Source organism: Suricata suricatta, chromosome 7, assembly GCF_006229205.1.
Source record: "Suricata suricatta isolate VVHF042 chromosome 7, meerkat_22Aug2017_6uvM2_HiC, whole genome shotgun sequence".
In the NCBI taxonomy this organism is placed as follows: Eukaryota; Metazoa; Chordata; class Mammalia; order Carnivora; family Herpestidae; genus Suricata; species Suricata suricatta.
Genome location: NC_043706.1, coordinates 86,645,368 through 86,664,167, shown reverse-complemented (window position 1 = coordinate 86,664,167; position 18,800 = coordinate 86,645,368). Strand labels below are relative to the sequence as shown.

At 38.1% G+C, this 18,800-nt stretch overlaps 1 protein-coding gene across 1 annotated transcript in view; it reads left to right on the top strand.

The window, feature by feature from the left end:
* Positions 1–13,841, top strand: part of ASCC3 (activating signal cointegrator 1 complex subunit 3) — a 328,231-nt gene extending 314,390 nt beyond the window's left edge. Inside the window, exons 38-42 of the mRNA XM_029944011.1 lie at positions 3,608–3,759; positions 5,728–5,875; positions 10,409–10,618; positions 12,788–12,963; positions 13,045–13,841. Coding sequence (XP_029799871.1) covers positions 3,608–3,759; positions 5,728–5,875; positions 10,409–10,618; positions 12,788–12,963; positions 13,045–13,192 — 834 coding nt within the window. The 3' untranslated portion in view covers positions 13,193–13,841. The remainder of the gene's footprint in view (positions 1–3,607; positions 3,760–5,727; positions 5,876–10,408; positions 10,619–12,787; positions 12,964–13,044) is intronic.
* Positions 13,842–18,800: the final 4,959 nt, after the last annotated feature.

The window sequence follows — 18,800 nt, the reverse complement described above, 5'->3', positions numbered from 1 at the left end:
TGAACTGTTTTGCCCATTCTGTGCATCTGCTCCTGACCTTACATGGTCTTCATCTCAAGGTCCTATGCTTCTCAATGCAGAAATTATCACCACAAGGCCCAAAGGAAGTCACTCTTGGGAAGAATAGACTATTTTAGGGTGTTATTTCATCTTATCATAGAAAAAACTTTAGAAATAGGCACCTGTTTGTTGATATCTACTGTGTTCCAGGCAATATGTTAGATATCTTACATAGTACATTACCTTATTGTACCTGTATAGTACCCCTATAAGGATGTATAACATCCCTTCTATAATGAGAAGTCTAGCAGAGTAGGGTTAAGTGATTTAGAAACTTAGAAAGTGGAACAGAATTAGGATTCAAAGCTATGTCTATCTGACACCAAAGCTTGTAATATTTTTCCTGTACTGCACTGCTTTTAGTAAGTTTGCAATAACTTAGGCAGAATGTTGCTCTAATCATTGTAATTGAGTTTTTTGCCAATATTCTTTCACACACACACAAAAGATTTCTTGAGTGCACTGGCCTAGAGTTAACAGAATATTTCTAAATTCTTGCTGCCAATAAATCTTTAGTTTAATGGACAAATATGTTAACAAAGAATCACAATAAAAAAATGGTGGCATGTGTCAAGAGCAGCAGACTCATAGAAAAAGAAATCCCTACAATCCATCTGGAAGAATCGGGGAAACTTCACAGTAAGAAGCAGCATTTGAAGGGGGGTGATGATCATGGAGAGGGGCACTTGCGGGGATGAGCACTGGGTGTTATATGGAAACCAACTTGACAATAAACTATAAAAGAAGGAAGAAGCATTTGAGCAGAACTTGAAGAATGAATCAGAATTATCCGGATAAACAGGTATAGCAGGATTTGCAAAAAGGGAACATTAAGAGCAAGGGCAAGTGTAGGAAAATAGCAGTACTTTAGTATTGCTGTTTTAGTAGTGCAGAGGGGAAGGGGCCAGAATGATAAGCCAGGACGGACTAGATCACAGACCAGAGCTGTCAAGCCGAGAAGTGCTAGTTTGTCCTCTACACAGTGAGAAGCCATCAAAGAAATATAAGCAGACAAATGACACACAATCAGTGTCATCTCTGTGATAATTTGCTTTAGTAACCATATGAAATATGGATTGAAAAAATTTTTGTGAGAATGAGAATAAAGGGGTAGTGATTAATATTCCAGGCAAGAGTTGATGAAGATCTACACTAAGGCAGTGGTGGGGGAAGGGAGTGGGTTGGGGGTGGGGTGCAGAGAAAACAGGCCCGACTAGGGAGTGTTGAGCAGAGAGCAACATTTGGCTCACCACACTTGGGTAGTCACAGAACCTTTTTTATCCCAGATTCTTGATCTCCTTACCTGTCTTTTCTCTGAATTAAAATAAGAGAAATAATAGTTTTCAATTCATGACATGACTTTTCATTTACTTCATGTAAGCAATCACTTTGCATGATTTTTTACATTTTCACATCTGGATCATACAATGAAAGATTGTGGGGAACACTCATACATTTTATGAAATCTTTCAACTTCATCATGAAAACTTCAAAGTTAAAAACATATGGTCCATCCGTCGAGCTCTTCTTGGATGTGAGCTTTTGGTCTGGAATTTATTTCCAGCCAAGTTATAATGTCAAATCACGACTTACCCCACATTACAACTACTAACACCATCATGATACTGCATTAGGCATAATTTTTCATTTCTTTTTTCTTTTCTATTCCCTTACATAACTCAAGAGTTGTGACTTGTGAACTAATGCTGGTTTTCCCCCCTTTGGTCTGAGTACAGTGTTCATCATCATCTTTTTCTCTCATACACTTCAAAGAAAAGCAGAATATTTTAATCAGCTCTGCAGAGAAATGGGAAGAATAGAAGCAGCTTTTCCCTAGATTGATAAACATGTACATTCATACAAGTATATACATTGATATACACATATACATACATATGAATGTATCTATTATACTAGTATGAGGTTTTATCATATATGGTAGACTCATGGGTGTTAACACCCCATTTGACCCTTTCATCGTAGTAATCGTGATATCCAGAAATGTTGATCCATTTCCTTGTAATGTATTTTAAAAGACAACAGACTGGTCTAGCCAGATGTTTCTTAAACTATTGTACTCTTTCTTAAACTAGAAAACACAGAATAGGAAATTTAAAAGTTAAATTAGTTTTAGTAGCATAATACACCTTAAAAATTATTTCCATGGACACCTGGGTGGCTCAGTCGGTTGAGTGTCCAACTTCGGCTCAGGTCATGATCTCATGGTTCTGGGTTCAAGCCCCCCATCAGGTTCTGGGCTGACAGCTCAGAGCCTGGAGCCTGTTTCGGATTCTGTATCTCCCTCTCTCTTTGACCCTTCCCTGCTTACACGGTCTCTCTCTGTCTCTCAAAAATAAATTAAAACCAGAAAAAAAAATTTTTTTTAATTACTTCCACAAGTGCCTGAGTGGCTCAGTCAGTTAAGCATCCAACTCTTGATTTCGGCTCAGGTTATGATCTCACTGTTTATTAGATCAAGCCACACATCAGACTCTGCACAGAGCCTACTTGGAATTCTCTTTCTCTATCTTTCTCTGTCTCTATCTCTAGCTCTACTTCTGTCTATCTATCTCTGTCCCTCCCCCATGCACCCATGCTCTCTCTTCCTCTCAAAATAAATAAACTTAAAAAATTATACCCAAAAATGTTCTAATAGGCTTTTACAGCATTTTATAAATACTTAATTGTTGGTGAGATCTTTACCATGAAACTATCATTTTAAGCATTTACTGTCTCTCATTTCTCTCAGCTTTATATCTTCATTTCCCCAAAACAAGAGAGTACACTCCTAAAACTGTATAAAGTAGCTGCCTTGGATCATGATATTAACTTATGTGTCTTTAAGTCAGCATTCTGCAGAATCTAATTTAATTGAAATAGCTTTGCCTGTGTAAACTTCTCCTTTGTTTAAATAAGATTTCACTGTTTAGTTTTGCCTTAAGCAAATGCAGCCATTTGTTTGTCCATAAAACACTAGATTAAATGTATGGCCTAATATGAATAGTTTCCCATCCTTCGACTTGCACCACTGGCAGTTGCCCCTTTGTAAGTGTGTAGTGTATTATTTTCATTGAAAACCAGGGCTCTGTCTTTAATCCACTTTTTGGGAAAAATAAATTTATGGCAAGACACCTATTGCCTTAGTATTCTTGATACTAAATTTGGAAAAGACTTCCAGAGATTCACTCTTTAAATGCAGCTTCCAATGCTCTTGATACAGTGAATTATATTTTAAAGTAGATTGAGTTTTTCTCTTTGTTTGATTACTGGGTACCAGTATTACCTGGCTAGATGTGCTGTCCTGCTAAAAGCTAAATATTTGGCACATTACAGGAAGTGGTGTACAGCAAGTGCAATGAGAGTTGGGGGGTTGTTCCTTCCAATCCAACTGGTTTACGTCTGGTTTCTATTTTGATTAATAGTAATTTTGAGGTATAACATTCATTTTATGTTCGTTTGCTTTTTGTTAAGGCTAACATTAGATCCCCAGTGGAGAGGGCAAGGGCCATGGTATTCTTGTAATATGTGCATTTTTTCCCCTGTTCAGGCAATGCTGGATGTGGCTGCAAACCAGGGCTGGCTGGTGACTGCCCTGAATATCACCAACCTGGTTCAGATGGTGATCCAGGGTCGGTGGTTAAAAGACTCTTCTCTTCTTTCAATACCAAACATAGAACACCACCATCTTCACATTTTCAGGTAATCATTTTAATTTTCAATGTAACTGGGTTTTTTTATTTCAAAAATAATAATTTCTTTACATATGTGCTCACTTGAATTTTATGGTGTGCCTAGGTTATTGATTCTTTACAGTGAAAATGACTGCCTCCCAGAGGAAGACATAAACTAGTGGTATAAGGGTCTTAGTTGAGATTTGGTCATCTACCACAAATTGAATCACAATTCATTTTAACCTAGTACATTGTTTTCTATTTACAACATTACATGCATTTTCATTTCAACTGCATTTATTCCTTTACAATATCAGCCTTCATTTTATTTTTTTTAATTTTTTTAATGTCTTTATTTTATTTTGAGAGACGGAGGCAGAGAGCAAGTGGGGGAGGGGCAGAGAGAGAGGGAGACCCAGAATCGGAAGCAGGTTCCAAGCTCTCAGCTGTCAGCACAGAGCCTGACGCGGGGCTCGAACCCACGGACCGTGAGATCATGACCTGAGCCAAAGTCGGATGCTTTACCGACTGAGCCACCCAGGCGCCCCTCAGCCTTCATTTTAAAAGATGTTATGAAAGTGCTATGTGATCTAAACCAAGATGAATTACCAGTTTCTCTTATTGCAGAATAGATTTGAGGGATCTGATAGTCCATTGTCAAAGGTAAAATGTCCAAAACTGGGTATTTGTATATACTAGCAGCTCAAGATATAACCTATACTTAAAAGAAGAGTTTGTATCATCCAATTATTTAACCTGTATATTAAATAGTATGTGCAACATAGCTGCAAAAATTTTTGCAAAAAAGGAAAGAACAATACATATTGTAACCAAGATTGGCAGTATTTAAATAAAAGTGTTTCTTTCATACTAGCATTCCATATCAGTTGGGAAATACTTTGCAGCTAAAGTGTTGGTTTACAGCCATGCAGACCAAAAATAAATAAATAAATAGATAAATATTTTTATATTTTATATATATATATATATATAGGCAGTCTGGCTATAGGCTGCTATCATGTATGTCCTGCCCGTCAGGTAGACTACAGAGTGCACTCATTTGAGGCATCTAGACACAGATGCCGACCAGAACCTCACACTCACAGGGGTCTCCAGGGAAAGTCCCTTGGTTGGCCTCAAGTGTCCTGGGTTCCAAGGCAGTTATTTCCACAGTGCTTGAGTCCCCACCGTGGGATGTCCTGGAAACTAAAAGGCACATTCAGAGAGTGAGCCATACCAGCAGCAGGTGGCATGGGGGGAAAAGCAGATACCTCATGTCTGCAGCTGAGTTCTAGGAACCCTTCCAAGATGGTACTAAAAGTTATGGGAGTTGGGTTTCAGCAGTAAAGTAGGTACATAAGGGTACTACTGGGACCCAGCATGCAGGGCTGTTATGGAAACCTGCTTAGGGTCTAAGAGATTTCATCCAGTTCTTGGCTGTCACCCTGAAAAACTATATTAGTATAACTTCAATCATATTTTTCTTCTTGTTATATAAACAGGAAATAGTAAGATTTAGGTAGACTGTGTTTCTGAAGCTCTGCCACTATTTGTGCCATAAATCTCCAATATTCCCATAATGTACTTTTCATTGTAGGTTCCCAGCAACTTAAGATGAAAACTTTATTCAAGTAATTATATTAGTGACATTTGCCTGCATCCTTTAAAAAATATCAGGGCTCCAATTCAGTGCTTTATTCACAAGAAGCACGAGTATACATTAGTGCCTTCCTGTAGAAACTCACCCCCATCCGTAAACCGTAAGTAGTTACTGAGCTCACATATGACACGTCTTATGTCATAATAGCCAGACTCCCTTGGATTGATATTTTAGAGAATGCTGGCTGATTTTAAAATGTAATGATGACGGCCTTTAAAAAGTTGTGTAGTAATCTTAATTTTAAGAAACTGTTGTCATTAGGTAAACCATCACTGTCAGGAATTCTCATTTACTCTATGAAAGAATTACTTGATTATCATTGATATTATTTCTCAGGAAATGGAGCACAGGTACAAAAGGTGGACGTGCTGGGTGCCATGGCTTCATCGAGTGCCTTCCTGAACTACTCCATGCCTGTGGAGGGAAGGACCATGTATTCAGCTCCATGATGGAAAATGAGCTACCAGCCGTAAAAATGAAGCAGGTAAGACCATTGTTTCTATGTTTCAAAGCTTCCTTATTCTGTCTGGGAAATTATACCCTGAGTTTTCTAACTTGAAGCATTGGTTTTGGAGTTTGACTCACCTTGGTTTAAATTTGTCTACCATATGCCATGATTATGAACATGAAAACATTATACCTGTCTCATGAAGTTTTGTGAAAATTAAGCAGGATGTTATTATATAAATTGCTTTTTGTAGTCCATGGATAGCTCAGTCAGTTCAATGTCTAACTCTTGATTTCAGCTCAGGTCATGATCCCAGGTTGTGGGATCAAGTCCTACATTGGGCTCCACACTGAGCATTGAGTTTCTCTCCCTTCCTCCCTCTGCCCATCCCCTACTCACACATGTGCAAGCACATGTTCTCTCTCTCTCTAAAAAAAAATAAAAATGTTAAAAATAATAAATTGCTTTATGTAGTTTCTAATATAGAATAGAGCTCAGTAATAATATTAAAAATAATTACAGTGACAATAATTAGTGGTAGCATTGGCCTTATTCTCAGTTGATTCAGTATAATGCTATTAAACCAGTGTAGAAAGGACTACAGTAGCTTGTCCATCACTAGGCTACGTTACCCACTTGGGTATAAATTTCAGTTGAGTAGATTTTCATGCCATTCCCTCAGTTACTTTTTTATGCCTTCCCTCTTTATTTTATTTTTTTTAATGTTTATGTATTTTGAGAGAGAGACAAAGCACGAACAGGGGAGGAGCACAGAGAGAGACACAGAATCGAAATAGGCTCTAGGCTTTGAGCTGTCAGCACAGAGCCCGATGTGGGGCTTGAACCCACAAACTACAAGATCATGACCTGAGCCAAAGTCAGACACTTAACCAACGGAGCCACCCAAGCGCCCTGTTCATTGCTTATTGTTCCTAGGTTCTAAAGTATTTCTCTAAGTAAACTCTTTTTGTATACTACATAACTTAGATAGAAAGCTAAATGTGTGTTTTAAAAGACAACATAGATCATCTCTCTAAACCTAGTCTTTGGAATGCCCAAAAATATGAATGAACAATGCCAGAAATATTTGGCATATATAGACTTCTAAGTCTTAAGCAGTTTAGCCTAAACATGTCGAACATTCAGGATTTATAACATAATTAACATACTGACTTGCAAATGTAAATATTAAGATAAAGAAACGTCTAAACTATGTCATTCTTTTTTTCCAGTGGAACTTAGCTTTGAGAAAGACTTGAAAAAGTATAACAGGCAGTGAAGTCTGATTGTTCAATTTCTGTTGAACTCAAAATTGGCTCAAAAAACAACTTAAATTTTCATAATAAGTGCCTACCTTTCTAACTAAATTACCATCAAAATTATGAATAAAAACAATATATTGAAATCAAAACAAGGCTTCTGTTAGCAACAACAGATTTCTAACCTAACATACATTGCTTTCAAGCCAAGTTTTAGATGTGATGAAAAATTAGAACATTGTTATAATTAGTTCAGGGAGAACTCAGAAGTAAACTTACTCAATTTATTTGCATAAATTGCCATTCTGTTATCTTTAAAACCAAATGCAAATTGGCTCAGTCTGATATGATGATGGTTATTTGGCTCAAAAGTGCTTCAATTTGCAGAGCAATCTGGTGTCGGCTCTGCACTGAGGCGATCCCAGGTAACATACAAATCCTGAATTATTCCAGAAATTAGTATGTTTAAAGCATCAATTTAAGTGCTAATTGCAGTAGTAATGAGAAAAAGCAGTACGACTGTGAGATTTGCATCTTCTACCCCATCAGTATGCCTGGAACGGCTGCTGACTGGCAGAGGATTTGGCTGCTAATTAAATAATTGTATGCATGGCAGTGCTCTTGCCTGATTCAATAGATGAAGATTAATCCTCAGATAAATATGTTTGGCTGGTATTGAAATGTCTTAGCAATTTCTTTAAAAATAGCTTATGTTTTTTTGTATATATGTGTGTATATACATACACAAACCCAACAAATATATGTGTACACACCAACAATGACAAAATAATAATATTTAAGTGCTACAGAAAGATTACATATTTATAAAAACCAGCTCTGACTTCGGTGGGGGGGTGCTTTATAAAGTAAATTCCCAATGAATTGCTAATAACTAGAAACACCTCTTGGTAACTAATTTAATAGTACGAGTAAAGAAACATGAAGTCTTGCTTCATGTAGTAAATGTTATTTGTGTTGTCTCACAAAGTTAAACGCTTAAAGAAATTATGCATTAAGTGTCCCCTTGATCACTTTTCCACTCTGGCCAGTCTTAGAACATCAAGTGGTAGAGAGTCTATACTCCATGCCTGTTGGCTCTAGGCGGGGATAGGGCCATCTGGTACCTTGAATGAAGCACAGTGTAGACCATTCTGTACCTTGACTACTTCAAGATCTATTCCAGACATCATTTCAGATTCACAAGACAAGTTATAGGATTGTAGTTGGATTGAAAATTTGCATTGGATTTACATTTTTTGAATTCCTAAGGGGTAGTTTGATTCATGAAGGCTACTTCATTTCAATTAGGTGTACTCCGTAGCACTATAAAAGTCTTAGCAAACATAAAATTAAACTCTATAAGGAAATCTGTGGTATATATTTAAGAAATAAAAGAAAAGCCAGAAGTAAGGTACTCTTAAAACCTAACTTAAAAGGTAACTAATTAAAACAACCAATATATTGAGTTTTCTTGACTGATAGTGATATTGCCACATAATTATAAATATTAGAAAAAGATGACAATGAATTGATAATATAAAGTTTATTTTGTTACATTCTTTCTGTAGACTTAGGAATTCATTCATTCATTCATTCATTCATTCAATAAAGATGAGCACTTGCAATCTGCATACTGATTTCTCAAAATATCTTTCAGTTTAAAGAACAAGAATAAGGGCGCCTGGACGGCTCAGTTGATTAAGCGTCTGACTTCAGCTCAGGTCATGATCTCATGGTTTATGGCTTCGAGCCCCACATCGAGCTCTGACAGCTAGCTCAGAGCCTGGAGCCTGCTTCAGATTCTGTGTCTCCTTCTCTCTCTGACCCTCCCCTGCTCGCACTGTCTCTCTATGTCTCTCAAAAGTAAATAAAAAAATTAAAACAATTTTTTAAATAAAGAGCAAGAATAAAATCAGTAAAATATTTTGTATCCCTTTAATATGCATCAATTTTATTGGTATTCTCAATATAAATGCCAAAAATACATATTTATTTCAAGAAGGACCCTAGGGTTCTTTATGATATACAGACATATAGAAATGTTTTCCTTTCAGAATAAATTTGGAATATGAACAAAAACAATTTGTACAATAAGTAGTCAATGAATGATGCTGAGTGACATCAACAATTACATCACAACTTTTTTTTCAGGTTGCTTTTATATCCCCAAGTAATGCTCTCTGCCTTAGAAGTCATGTAAATATTGGATCAGATGCTTCTCTAAAACAAACCAGTTTAAAAACAAGCATTTTTAGACTTATGTTTAGTATAGACTATAGCCACCCAGTATCTAGGAGGGATTTACAGTGAGGTCACAAGTTTAGCTAATGATTAATACTTTTTTGGTTGCCTTTAAAAAAGACTTTAGGAGGAGTGCCTGGGTGGCTCAGTCGGTTAAACGTCCAACTTCGGCTTAGGTCATGATCTCATGGTTCGTGGGTTTAAGCCCCTGTCTGTGCTGACAGCTCAGAGCCTGGGGCCTGTCATGGGATTCTGTGTCTCCCTCTCTCTCTGACCCTCCCCTGCTCACAGTGTCTCTCTCTGTCTCTCAAAAAATAACATTTGTAAATGATGGAAAATAATTGCATATGTTAAAAAAATATGAAACTTTATAAAGTAAAAAAAAATAAAATTTTTAAATTAAAAAAACAAAATAAAAGGAACAAACTAATAAAAAAAATAAAAATAAAAATAAAATAGAAATATTTCCAAAAAAATAATAAAATAAAATAAAACATTTTTTAAAAAAAGTAAAAAAAATAAAAGGACTTTAGGAGCACCTGGATTGCTCAGTTGATTACATGTTCAGCTCTTGATATCAGCTCACATCCTGATCTCATGCTTCTTGAGACAGAGCCCCGCATCGGGCTCTGCACTGACCCTGGGGAGCCTGCTGGGGATTATCGTTCTCTACCCCATTCCCCTGCTCTCGCTCTCTCTCATATAAATAAATAAACACTTTTAAAAATAATAAAAAAGACTTCACACTACAAAGAGTAAAAGCACACTAGTTTTACACACATACGAATGAATGCAAGAAAAACTGGGAAATCTGAACAAGAGCTGTGGATTATAACATGTCAATATCCTGTGTTAATATTGTACATTAGTTTTGGAAAGTGCTACCATTGGAGAAAACTGGCAAATTGGTTCACAGGATCTCTATTATTTCTCACAACTGCATTGAGTCTAGAATTAATGTCAAAACAAAGAGATTGATGATTTTCAAAACACACTATTTCTTACTTGGTCAGTGCATTTCACATTAACCATTTCTTTATTATCTTTTCCTCTTTTTTTTTTTATTCAGGCATGGAATTTCTTATCCCACTTGCCAGTGATAGATGTCGGCCTAAGTGTCAAAGGCTGGTGGGATGACCCAGTGGAAGGACCTGGTGAACTCTCCATCGCAGCTCTGACTTCAGGCAAACGGAATGACCACAGGTGGATCAGATTGCATGCGGATCAAGAGTATGTGCTTCAAGTCAGCCTGCAGAGAGTCCACTTGGGGCCCCACAAGGTACAGTGTTTGGTTTCTGTTCTCAAATGCTTCACACCAGACACCGGCATGCCCCACCACACATATCTTTCATATTACTAATGTGTTCGTGCCATTCATGAATCCTGCTTTCTCAACTGGCCTTAAGCGGCAAGTGTCAGTCTCTGCAGTCAGTCAGTTCTCCCCATGTGCCATTTTTCAGCCCCAGAATATCCACCTTACATAATATATTGTGTGGCGTACTGCTCTCAGATGGTCTAAATACTCAGTCCCGCAGACGTTCCTGGAATGCCTTTTGGAGTACGGATGCCCTGGCCATACTTACCCGAGTGACTGCGTCAGAATCTCAGGGAGAGAGAGATCTCAAAATCTGTACTTTTACCCAGCACCCCGAATGATTTTTAAGGACATGAATGTTTGAGACGCACTGCCCTGCGGCACTTTGATACATAGGGGAACTGCATTTGGCTACATGGGAGCCAAGCTTTACAATTTTTATCTGTGAATATAAGCAAAACAGTAAGCTTTTCAGTGACTCGGATGCCACACCTGCCTGCTTCTTCACCATAATACCTGTGAGAGAGCATCGTCAGTGTTTATACAGGCCAGAGATTTACAGTAGGTTTATTTCCAATTACTGTGCTTTTTTTCTGTTACCTATGACACAGAAATAAAGTATTGGGGCCTCTAAGAATATTAGTATACAGGGGCACCTGGATGGCTCAGTCATCTAAATGGCCGACTTCAGCTCAGGTCATGATCTCACAGATTATGGGTTCGAGCCCCACGTTGGGCTCTGTGCTGACAGTTCAGAGCCTGGAGCCTGCTTCCGATTCTCCATCTCCCTCTCTCTCTCTGCCCCTCGCCTGCTGACACTCTGTCTCTCTCTCTCTCTCTCTCTCTCAAAAATAAATAAACATTAAGAAAAAGAATATGTAGGCATATTGGTTTTTAGTGCCATAATAATTGAAATAAGAAAGGATTTCTCTTCTGCTTTGCCTAGTGCCAAATCTAAAATAAACCCTCAGGAATGAGGTAGTTGTTCACAAGTACTGTCCACTCTCTTTCTTGCACAGAATGGCAAGTAGCTTTCTGTTGTTATATCTTTTTAGTCCCATCTCACATAATTTCTAATTCTAAAAATCAGTATAAGTACGCACTGATTGGCCTCTGACAATGTAAAGGCTCTAATATGAGCATTTTTGGAAGACCTAATGTATTCCAACTTATAAAAAACATAGTAATAACCCTACAGATAAGATCATGGGGAAAAAAACTAAGATTTTTGTACCTTAGTATGACTACTTAAAAATGAAATCATGATTTAATCATGCTGGAAAAACTCTCAAGTTATGTTTCTAAATGCTGTAAGAATACATTGCTCTCAGACTTCTCTTTTAAAATGTCTTAAGTGCAACATCTCCCTCTGGAATATTTAATGATGTCTGATTGAAAGCATGTCATTATTAGTACATTTTAGGCCATAATGCCAGTGTCTTAAAGAATCATGAAAATAATCTTGTATTTGGTAAAGTCAATCTAAAGTAAAGACTTCAAGTGCCGCCATATGGCGACATCTGATCTTGGGTTGTGGTGATTAATATATTTTACAAATCATGTGGCTTACAATTTCCCATTCCTCAAAGAAAGGATTTTTTAATATTGCCGTATTAGAATATATGCTCTTTTATGTGAGTTTGATTTTGGGTTGAGGGAGGGTACTTATATGATATCGTGCTTATTATCTTGAGGTCCAAACTCTAGTCTTGATTGTCTTTTTTTCCCCTAGGTATCAGTTTCTTGTGAATCAGGCTTTGGAAAATTTGGTTAACATGATTGTTTCTCAATTTGTCCATCTGCAAATAGGGTATTAATATCATTCATAAGAATGATGGGAGTATTTACTAATTTGATATTAAGATTCAGGGCCTTCTGTTTTAACTGAGCCAAATACACTGGGGATTATACCCACAAAGTAGTATTCATAATGTGCTTTGAGAATCCTGAAAAGTGGTAAGTGATAGCATATCAAAGACACCAAACCATAAATTTTAAAACATCCCTGATAGATATACTCAACTCTGTAGATTTATGGCCTTCAAGGAAAACAACTTAGCCTTTTAACCACAACTGAGGGGCACAGAAAGTCTGAACATTTTTCATGGTTTATCTCTTTTTTCTGGTTTATAGGGAAAGCAAGACAGCCATGCAGTTACCCCCCGATTTCCCAAATTGAAAGATGAAGGATGGTTTCTGATATTAGGAGAAGTGGATAAGAGAGAACTTATTGCTTTGAAAAGAGTGGGATATGTTCGAAACAATCATGTTGTTTCCATTTCTTTTTATACCCCTGAACTACCTGGAAGGTAAGCAGACTCTCACCCCCCGAGTTCTGAAAGAATTCAGAATGACTGTGCTATTACGTTTTGTTCTGTTTTTATCCTTAGGTATATCTACACACTTTATCTCATGAGCGACTGCTACCTTGGCCTGGACCAGCAGTATGACATTCATCTCAATGTCACACCGGCGAGTGTTTCCACACAGGTCAACGAGGAGGTCTCTGATGCCTTGACGGACCTGAAAGTGAAATAACCTGACCTGAACAGTCCATTTGAAAGAATTGGTTAAGAAGTCTGGCTGTTCATCTAGACAAAGTCGAATTACTTGATGTTTGCCTTGGTGGAATCAACTTCTAACCTCAAGACACACAGGAAATTGACAGTGGCTACAATATTGACTCCAGCAACACTAAGTCAGCCACAGTGGCCTTTTCACAAATGTTGCCTTTTAAAATGTCTTCGTGAGTTTCTTGATTTGTAAAATGAACATGTGTGTAGAAAAACCTTTTGTGTATATTGAGATGATACTTAGGAATTACCATCAAATTTTACATCTCACGGTGTAATGTTTACAAGAATGTTGATTTCTTATTTTCTAAGGAAAACTACATCGTGGCATGAGAGTATTAGGATTTGTTGTAACAGATCTCTAACCCTGCAGCATAAAATATATGAGATATATCTGTATGGAGGCACATGATGTGGGTTTAGCAAAATTTATACTTTGATCACATGGAGTTTCAAGGATTTCTTTTAGTCATAAATGTTAATAATATATGATGTAAAATTATATTGCAGAGCCCAGTGATGATAAGGAAAGCAGAACATACTTAGGAAATGTAGATACTATGACAGGTGGAAATAAAATATTTAGAGTGCCACTTCAAGACAAGCTGATTCAATTATCTCTCCTGCTTCCTTCCATTTGTTCCCCCCCCACACACACACTTTTCATTACCTCTACTTTAAGATTTTACTTCCAAACTCTTTCTGATATTTATTTACACAAGGTGAGAAGTACGGTCTTACTCGTGTTGTAACATGGACAGACCACCTAGTATAATTCTTCATCTTTGCACTTCCCAAGACAGGTCTGAAGCAAACACAGAACACTTTCAATCCCTACAGGCAGGTTTTCACTTGCAAGAAAGGAAATTTCTGTATGTTCAAACAGTTTCCATCATGAAAATACTTTATTCAAACTAAAATGTCATTAGAATCCAATATCCATATAATATACAGTCTAGTGGCATGAAATTCTATCCTCAGAAAGTAATTTCAGTTATTTTTGGTCTGGTGATGAATTATTTTTAAATGCTTTCCAATGTAACCACCTCAAGTACTAGAATTTAAAATTTTTCCTGGGGCACCTGGGTGGCTCAGTAGGTTAAGTATCTAACTTTTGATTTCGTCTCAGGTCATGATCTCAGTTCATTGGATCAAGCCCCTCATCAGGCTCTGTGCTGACAGTGCGGAGCCTGCTTGGGATTCTTTCTTCCTCGCTCTCTCTCTCTCTCTCTCTCTCTCTCTGCCCCTCCCCTGCTTGCATGTGCACACACACACACTCTCTCTCTCTCTTTCTCTCTCTCTCTCAAAATAAATAAACTTTATAAAAGATGTTACAAGTTTTTCTGATACTGGAATATATTGCTATTGTGTACTCCTTTTCCATGCTGAAAAATAAGAAGGAATAAAAATGTGTTGGGGAGATGAGGCACACACTTTTCTAGTGTTATTTGAGAGAGACAAAGAGAGAAAGCATGCATATGAGTAGAGGACAGGCAGACTGACAGGGAGACACAGAATCCGAAGCAGGCTCCAGGCTCTGAGCTGTCAGCACAGAGCCCGATGCAGGGCTCAAACCCATTAACTGTGAGACCATGACCTGAGCTGAAGTCGGACACTCAAATGACTGAGCCACCCAGGTGCACACACTTTTCAAAATTAAAAATAAATGGCTGATAGGAACACACTGACAAACAGCAGGTACAAAGTGTCTGAAGGACGCTTGTCTCAGAAGTTTACTTCACAAAAGAGTTATTTCTGCTCTTTCTATGGTGGTGTATTTCCTAATTGAAATTCACACCTTAACCACTGTTTTAGTGGAATTCACTGAAAATGAAAGCTTATAGACAAATGGTCACCAGTCTGTGGAGGAACCTGAGGAGAAACAGTCTTGTTGTCTTCATGTTTATCAGCGTCATTCTTTTTTGTTGAGAGAATACAAAGATTTGGGGAGGTAGGAGATATTCCTCCCCAGACATGACACAGGAGCAATAAGAATTTCTGTTCTGATCCTCAGAGGGAAAAATAATGTGACATTATTTTTATAAGTTATAAAAATAAAAGTGATTTGTCTGCAGGAAGGTGCAGAAGAGACCAGTGAGTCAAGGCCTGCTTGGGTGGAAACATTCAATGTTTCCAATGAGTGATGAACAGCTGTAATTGTCTATAGCTTTATTCTCACTCATAACTCAACCAAACATTGTAGTGTTAGATGTACATTCTAACAGGACTTGTGCCAACATAATCAGCTAATTTCGTATTCCATTTCATATTCTTCTGGATTTCATCAAGTTCAAATAATTCAAGTGCCAGTCAGATATTCGTTCTAGGTGGTATATTGAGTACTCTGATCCCTACATGAATCAGAGACTTATCCTGCTCTCCAGGCAGCCTGGTGATGAAAAGAAGAGGCAGATAATTATAATAAAAGTAATTGCAGTAGTGAGATATATAGAAAAAGCATGAACAGACATTTAGGCTGAGGTTTGAAAGTGGTTAGAATTGTGAAGGCAGAGATGAAAGAACATTCCAGGTAGATCAGCATTAACAAAGGCTCTGAGATAGCCCTGCCTAGACCATCCAGTTTTTCAGAAACATGAAAGAGATCAATAGGCAAGAAAGATGGAAAAATCTGGAATGACCTTGAGTTAGTGGGTAAAGACAACCAGTCTTAGGTGCATCAGTGGAATTCCTTAACAGGGTACCAGAAAAGATGATGACAATGGTCATTCTGAAAGTGGGACAGAGAAGCTAGGAACCTGAGAGGGCATGTATCCATGGCTGTGGTGGGTAATGCACACTAAATACTGACAAGCCCAGGAAGTGAGAGCCAAATCAAGAGTTCTGACTGTGGGTAGTAGGTCATTAATGATTGCTAAGAGAGTAATTTCAACAAACTGAAGAAGGAGGAAGCTTAGATTAAAGGAGGTAAGGGCCTGAGTGGGCAGTAAGAAAGGAGAGGCAGTAAGTTCCACAGACTCCGCTCAGAGAAGGTCTAATGAAACGAATGAAGGGTGTGATGATAGGGTGGACATTAGTTGATAAGAATCAGAAAGCCTCTGTTTCCTTCCAACATTTTCACCTGAAACCTCCATTCCTATACACATACATTACCACCACTGCACTAAAGCTAAAATTCCTCACACATGATCTCAAAAATACTTGGTTGCTAGTCTTATCCTTGTTTTCTCCCTCAGGGCAGAGTGGATTCCGGTTCTCATGCAAACAAGTCCTCTTGGTTCTTGTTTCATTTAGGACCGATTGGATTCAAGTGTCAGAAACAGTCCCACATCCCTACAACCCCTAACACAACACAAGACCTTCAGCCCCAACATTTAAATCATTTATCAGGGGAATATACCTGTGTTCCTAACAAGGATAAGAAGTCATCATTCTCTGCCTATAGTTCCCAAATTCCGTGGTCAGCTTTGATGGGAAGAGGATACAGTGACAAGATATTGACCTGTTTCCTCTTAACCTTTAAACGCACAGTTGGTGCAATAGTGAACATCTAAAAGACCCTCATCTTCAAGTTTTGACATTCCCTTCTGGTAAACTAATTCAGTAGTCTTCGAAAACTGCACATCACTTCCCATACACATTCCCCACACACACCTCCGTTTGCTCAGACCTAAAAACCCTTGGAGTCATTCGGACTTTCCTTTTCTCCCAACCCACATCTAATCTACCAGCAAAGCTTTACCTTTTAAAATCTATCCAGGGCTACCTGCATAGCTCAGTCAGTTAAGCATCCAACTTAGCTCAGGTCATGATCTCACGGTTCATAGGTCTGAGCCTCACATCAGGCTCTGGGTGGACAGCTTAGAGCCTGGAGCCTGCTTCAGATTCCTTGCCTCCCTCTCTCTCTGCCTTTCCTCGCTCATGCTCTCTCAAAAATAAGTAAACATTAAAATTAAATCTGTCTAGAATCCAACCATCTTGATTGTGACCACCCTCATCCACACCACATCCTCCTGCCTGGCCTCCCTGCTGCTACTCTTGCCCCTTTACAGTATTTTCTCTCCACAACAAACATCCTAATGAAACATAAGTCTGATGATTAGCCTGCTGTGCTCAAAATCTTCCAATGCGTTTCCATCAGAATAAAAGCCAAAATTTTAACAGTGCCTACAAGGTACTCCATGGTCTGTGCGTCCTCCCCTAACTACCTCTGACCTCAGCTCATCACTCTCTTGTTCACTCCCCACCAGCCCCAGTGGTCACCTTGCTGTTGGTAAACATGTCACAGGGCCCTTGCTCTTGCTACACCCTCAGTCTAGACAACCGTTTCCCCAGACCCCCACAGGTCTAGCCATCTGGTTTAAATGGCAAACCCACCCAAGCTCACCAGTGCTCCCCATCTCTCTTTCTTGTTTTTCCCCGTCGTTCTTATTACCACAGAAATATTTGTTTATTGTTGGTCTCTCCTGATGAAGTTTCATGAAGGCTGGGATTTGTGTTGCTCTCATTCATGATTACACGATAAGGACGGATAACATTATCTGACATGTGATAGCTGTTCAATAAATATTTGCTGAGTGACTAAAGGAACATAAAGACACATGGATTCTAAAATATGGCACACCATCTTCAATTAAAACCTCCTCTTCTAGAGATAGATGGCAGCTACTCTCAGAGATTCACCGAGAGCAGGGTACTTCCCTGAACTTCTTAGAGCCTGTCCATAGAGGAAAGGGATACTTAGGCTAATTGGTAGTTTTAGCATCATGATGACTTATTATTTATGGAAAAGAAGAATGACATATTGTTATGTAGCATGGATCTTGAGTATTACAGTTACTGTAAAACTTCAACTTATCATAAAGCCTTTTCAGCCTGACATCTTACTGTCTTCTCTTATCAGGTGTCTGTCTTTCTTCCATCACTACGGCTGACTATTCACAGTGAAAGGAGCCCCAGACAGGAACTCCATATGCTTGAAGAATATGAACTGATAATAACTTTGAGCCTTCTCTTTTTCAGAAATAATCCAAAATGAGTAGGCAAAAATTATTTGATGATGGCCTAGCTTCTTTAAAAGGAAAAACCTGAAGTACGTTTTAAATCTTTTGATTATTACTAAGTATAAAAGAACTTGGCTTCTAAGATATGTATTGAGCCCTTAGATTAGCTTTCTTTTTCTGCTTTCAGAAATCTAAATTCTAAATCTAAGCAAAACAAGGAGATAAAAAAATTTAGTGAGTTCTACTTAGACCATTTTAAGGTTCTCAAAAATTCTGAGAATGATTATTGATTCCAGGTTGTCCTGGAAGCCTGATTTTAAGTGATGGAGAATGGCTGCAGTGTCTAGAAAGTTCCCATAATTTCAGCCTCAGCCCTTTCACTTTTCATCATGAGCTTTCCCTACTACTCCTGGAAAATAAAATTCTTCCAATTTGAGGCCTTTAAATGAGATCTCAAGGGTCCTACCTCACTTGAAACTTCTACCCAAGTCTTTTGCAAATCAGTTTGAGAGATCTTGGAGTGCTATTCAGAGATTGCTTCCAGTCGTACCCAAGGTCAAGCACACACAGCCAGTCACATCTGAATGGATGCTTAAATTTTTCTTGTTACTC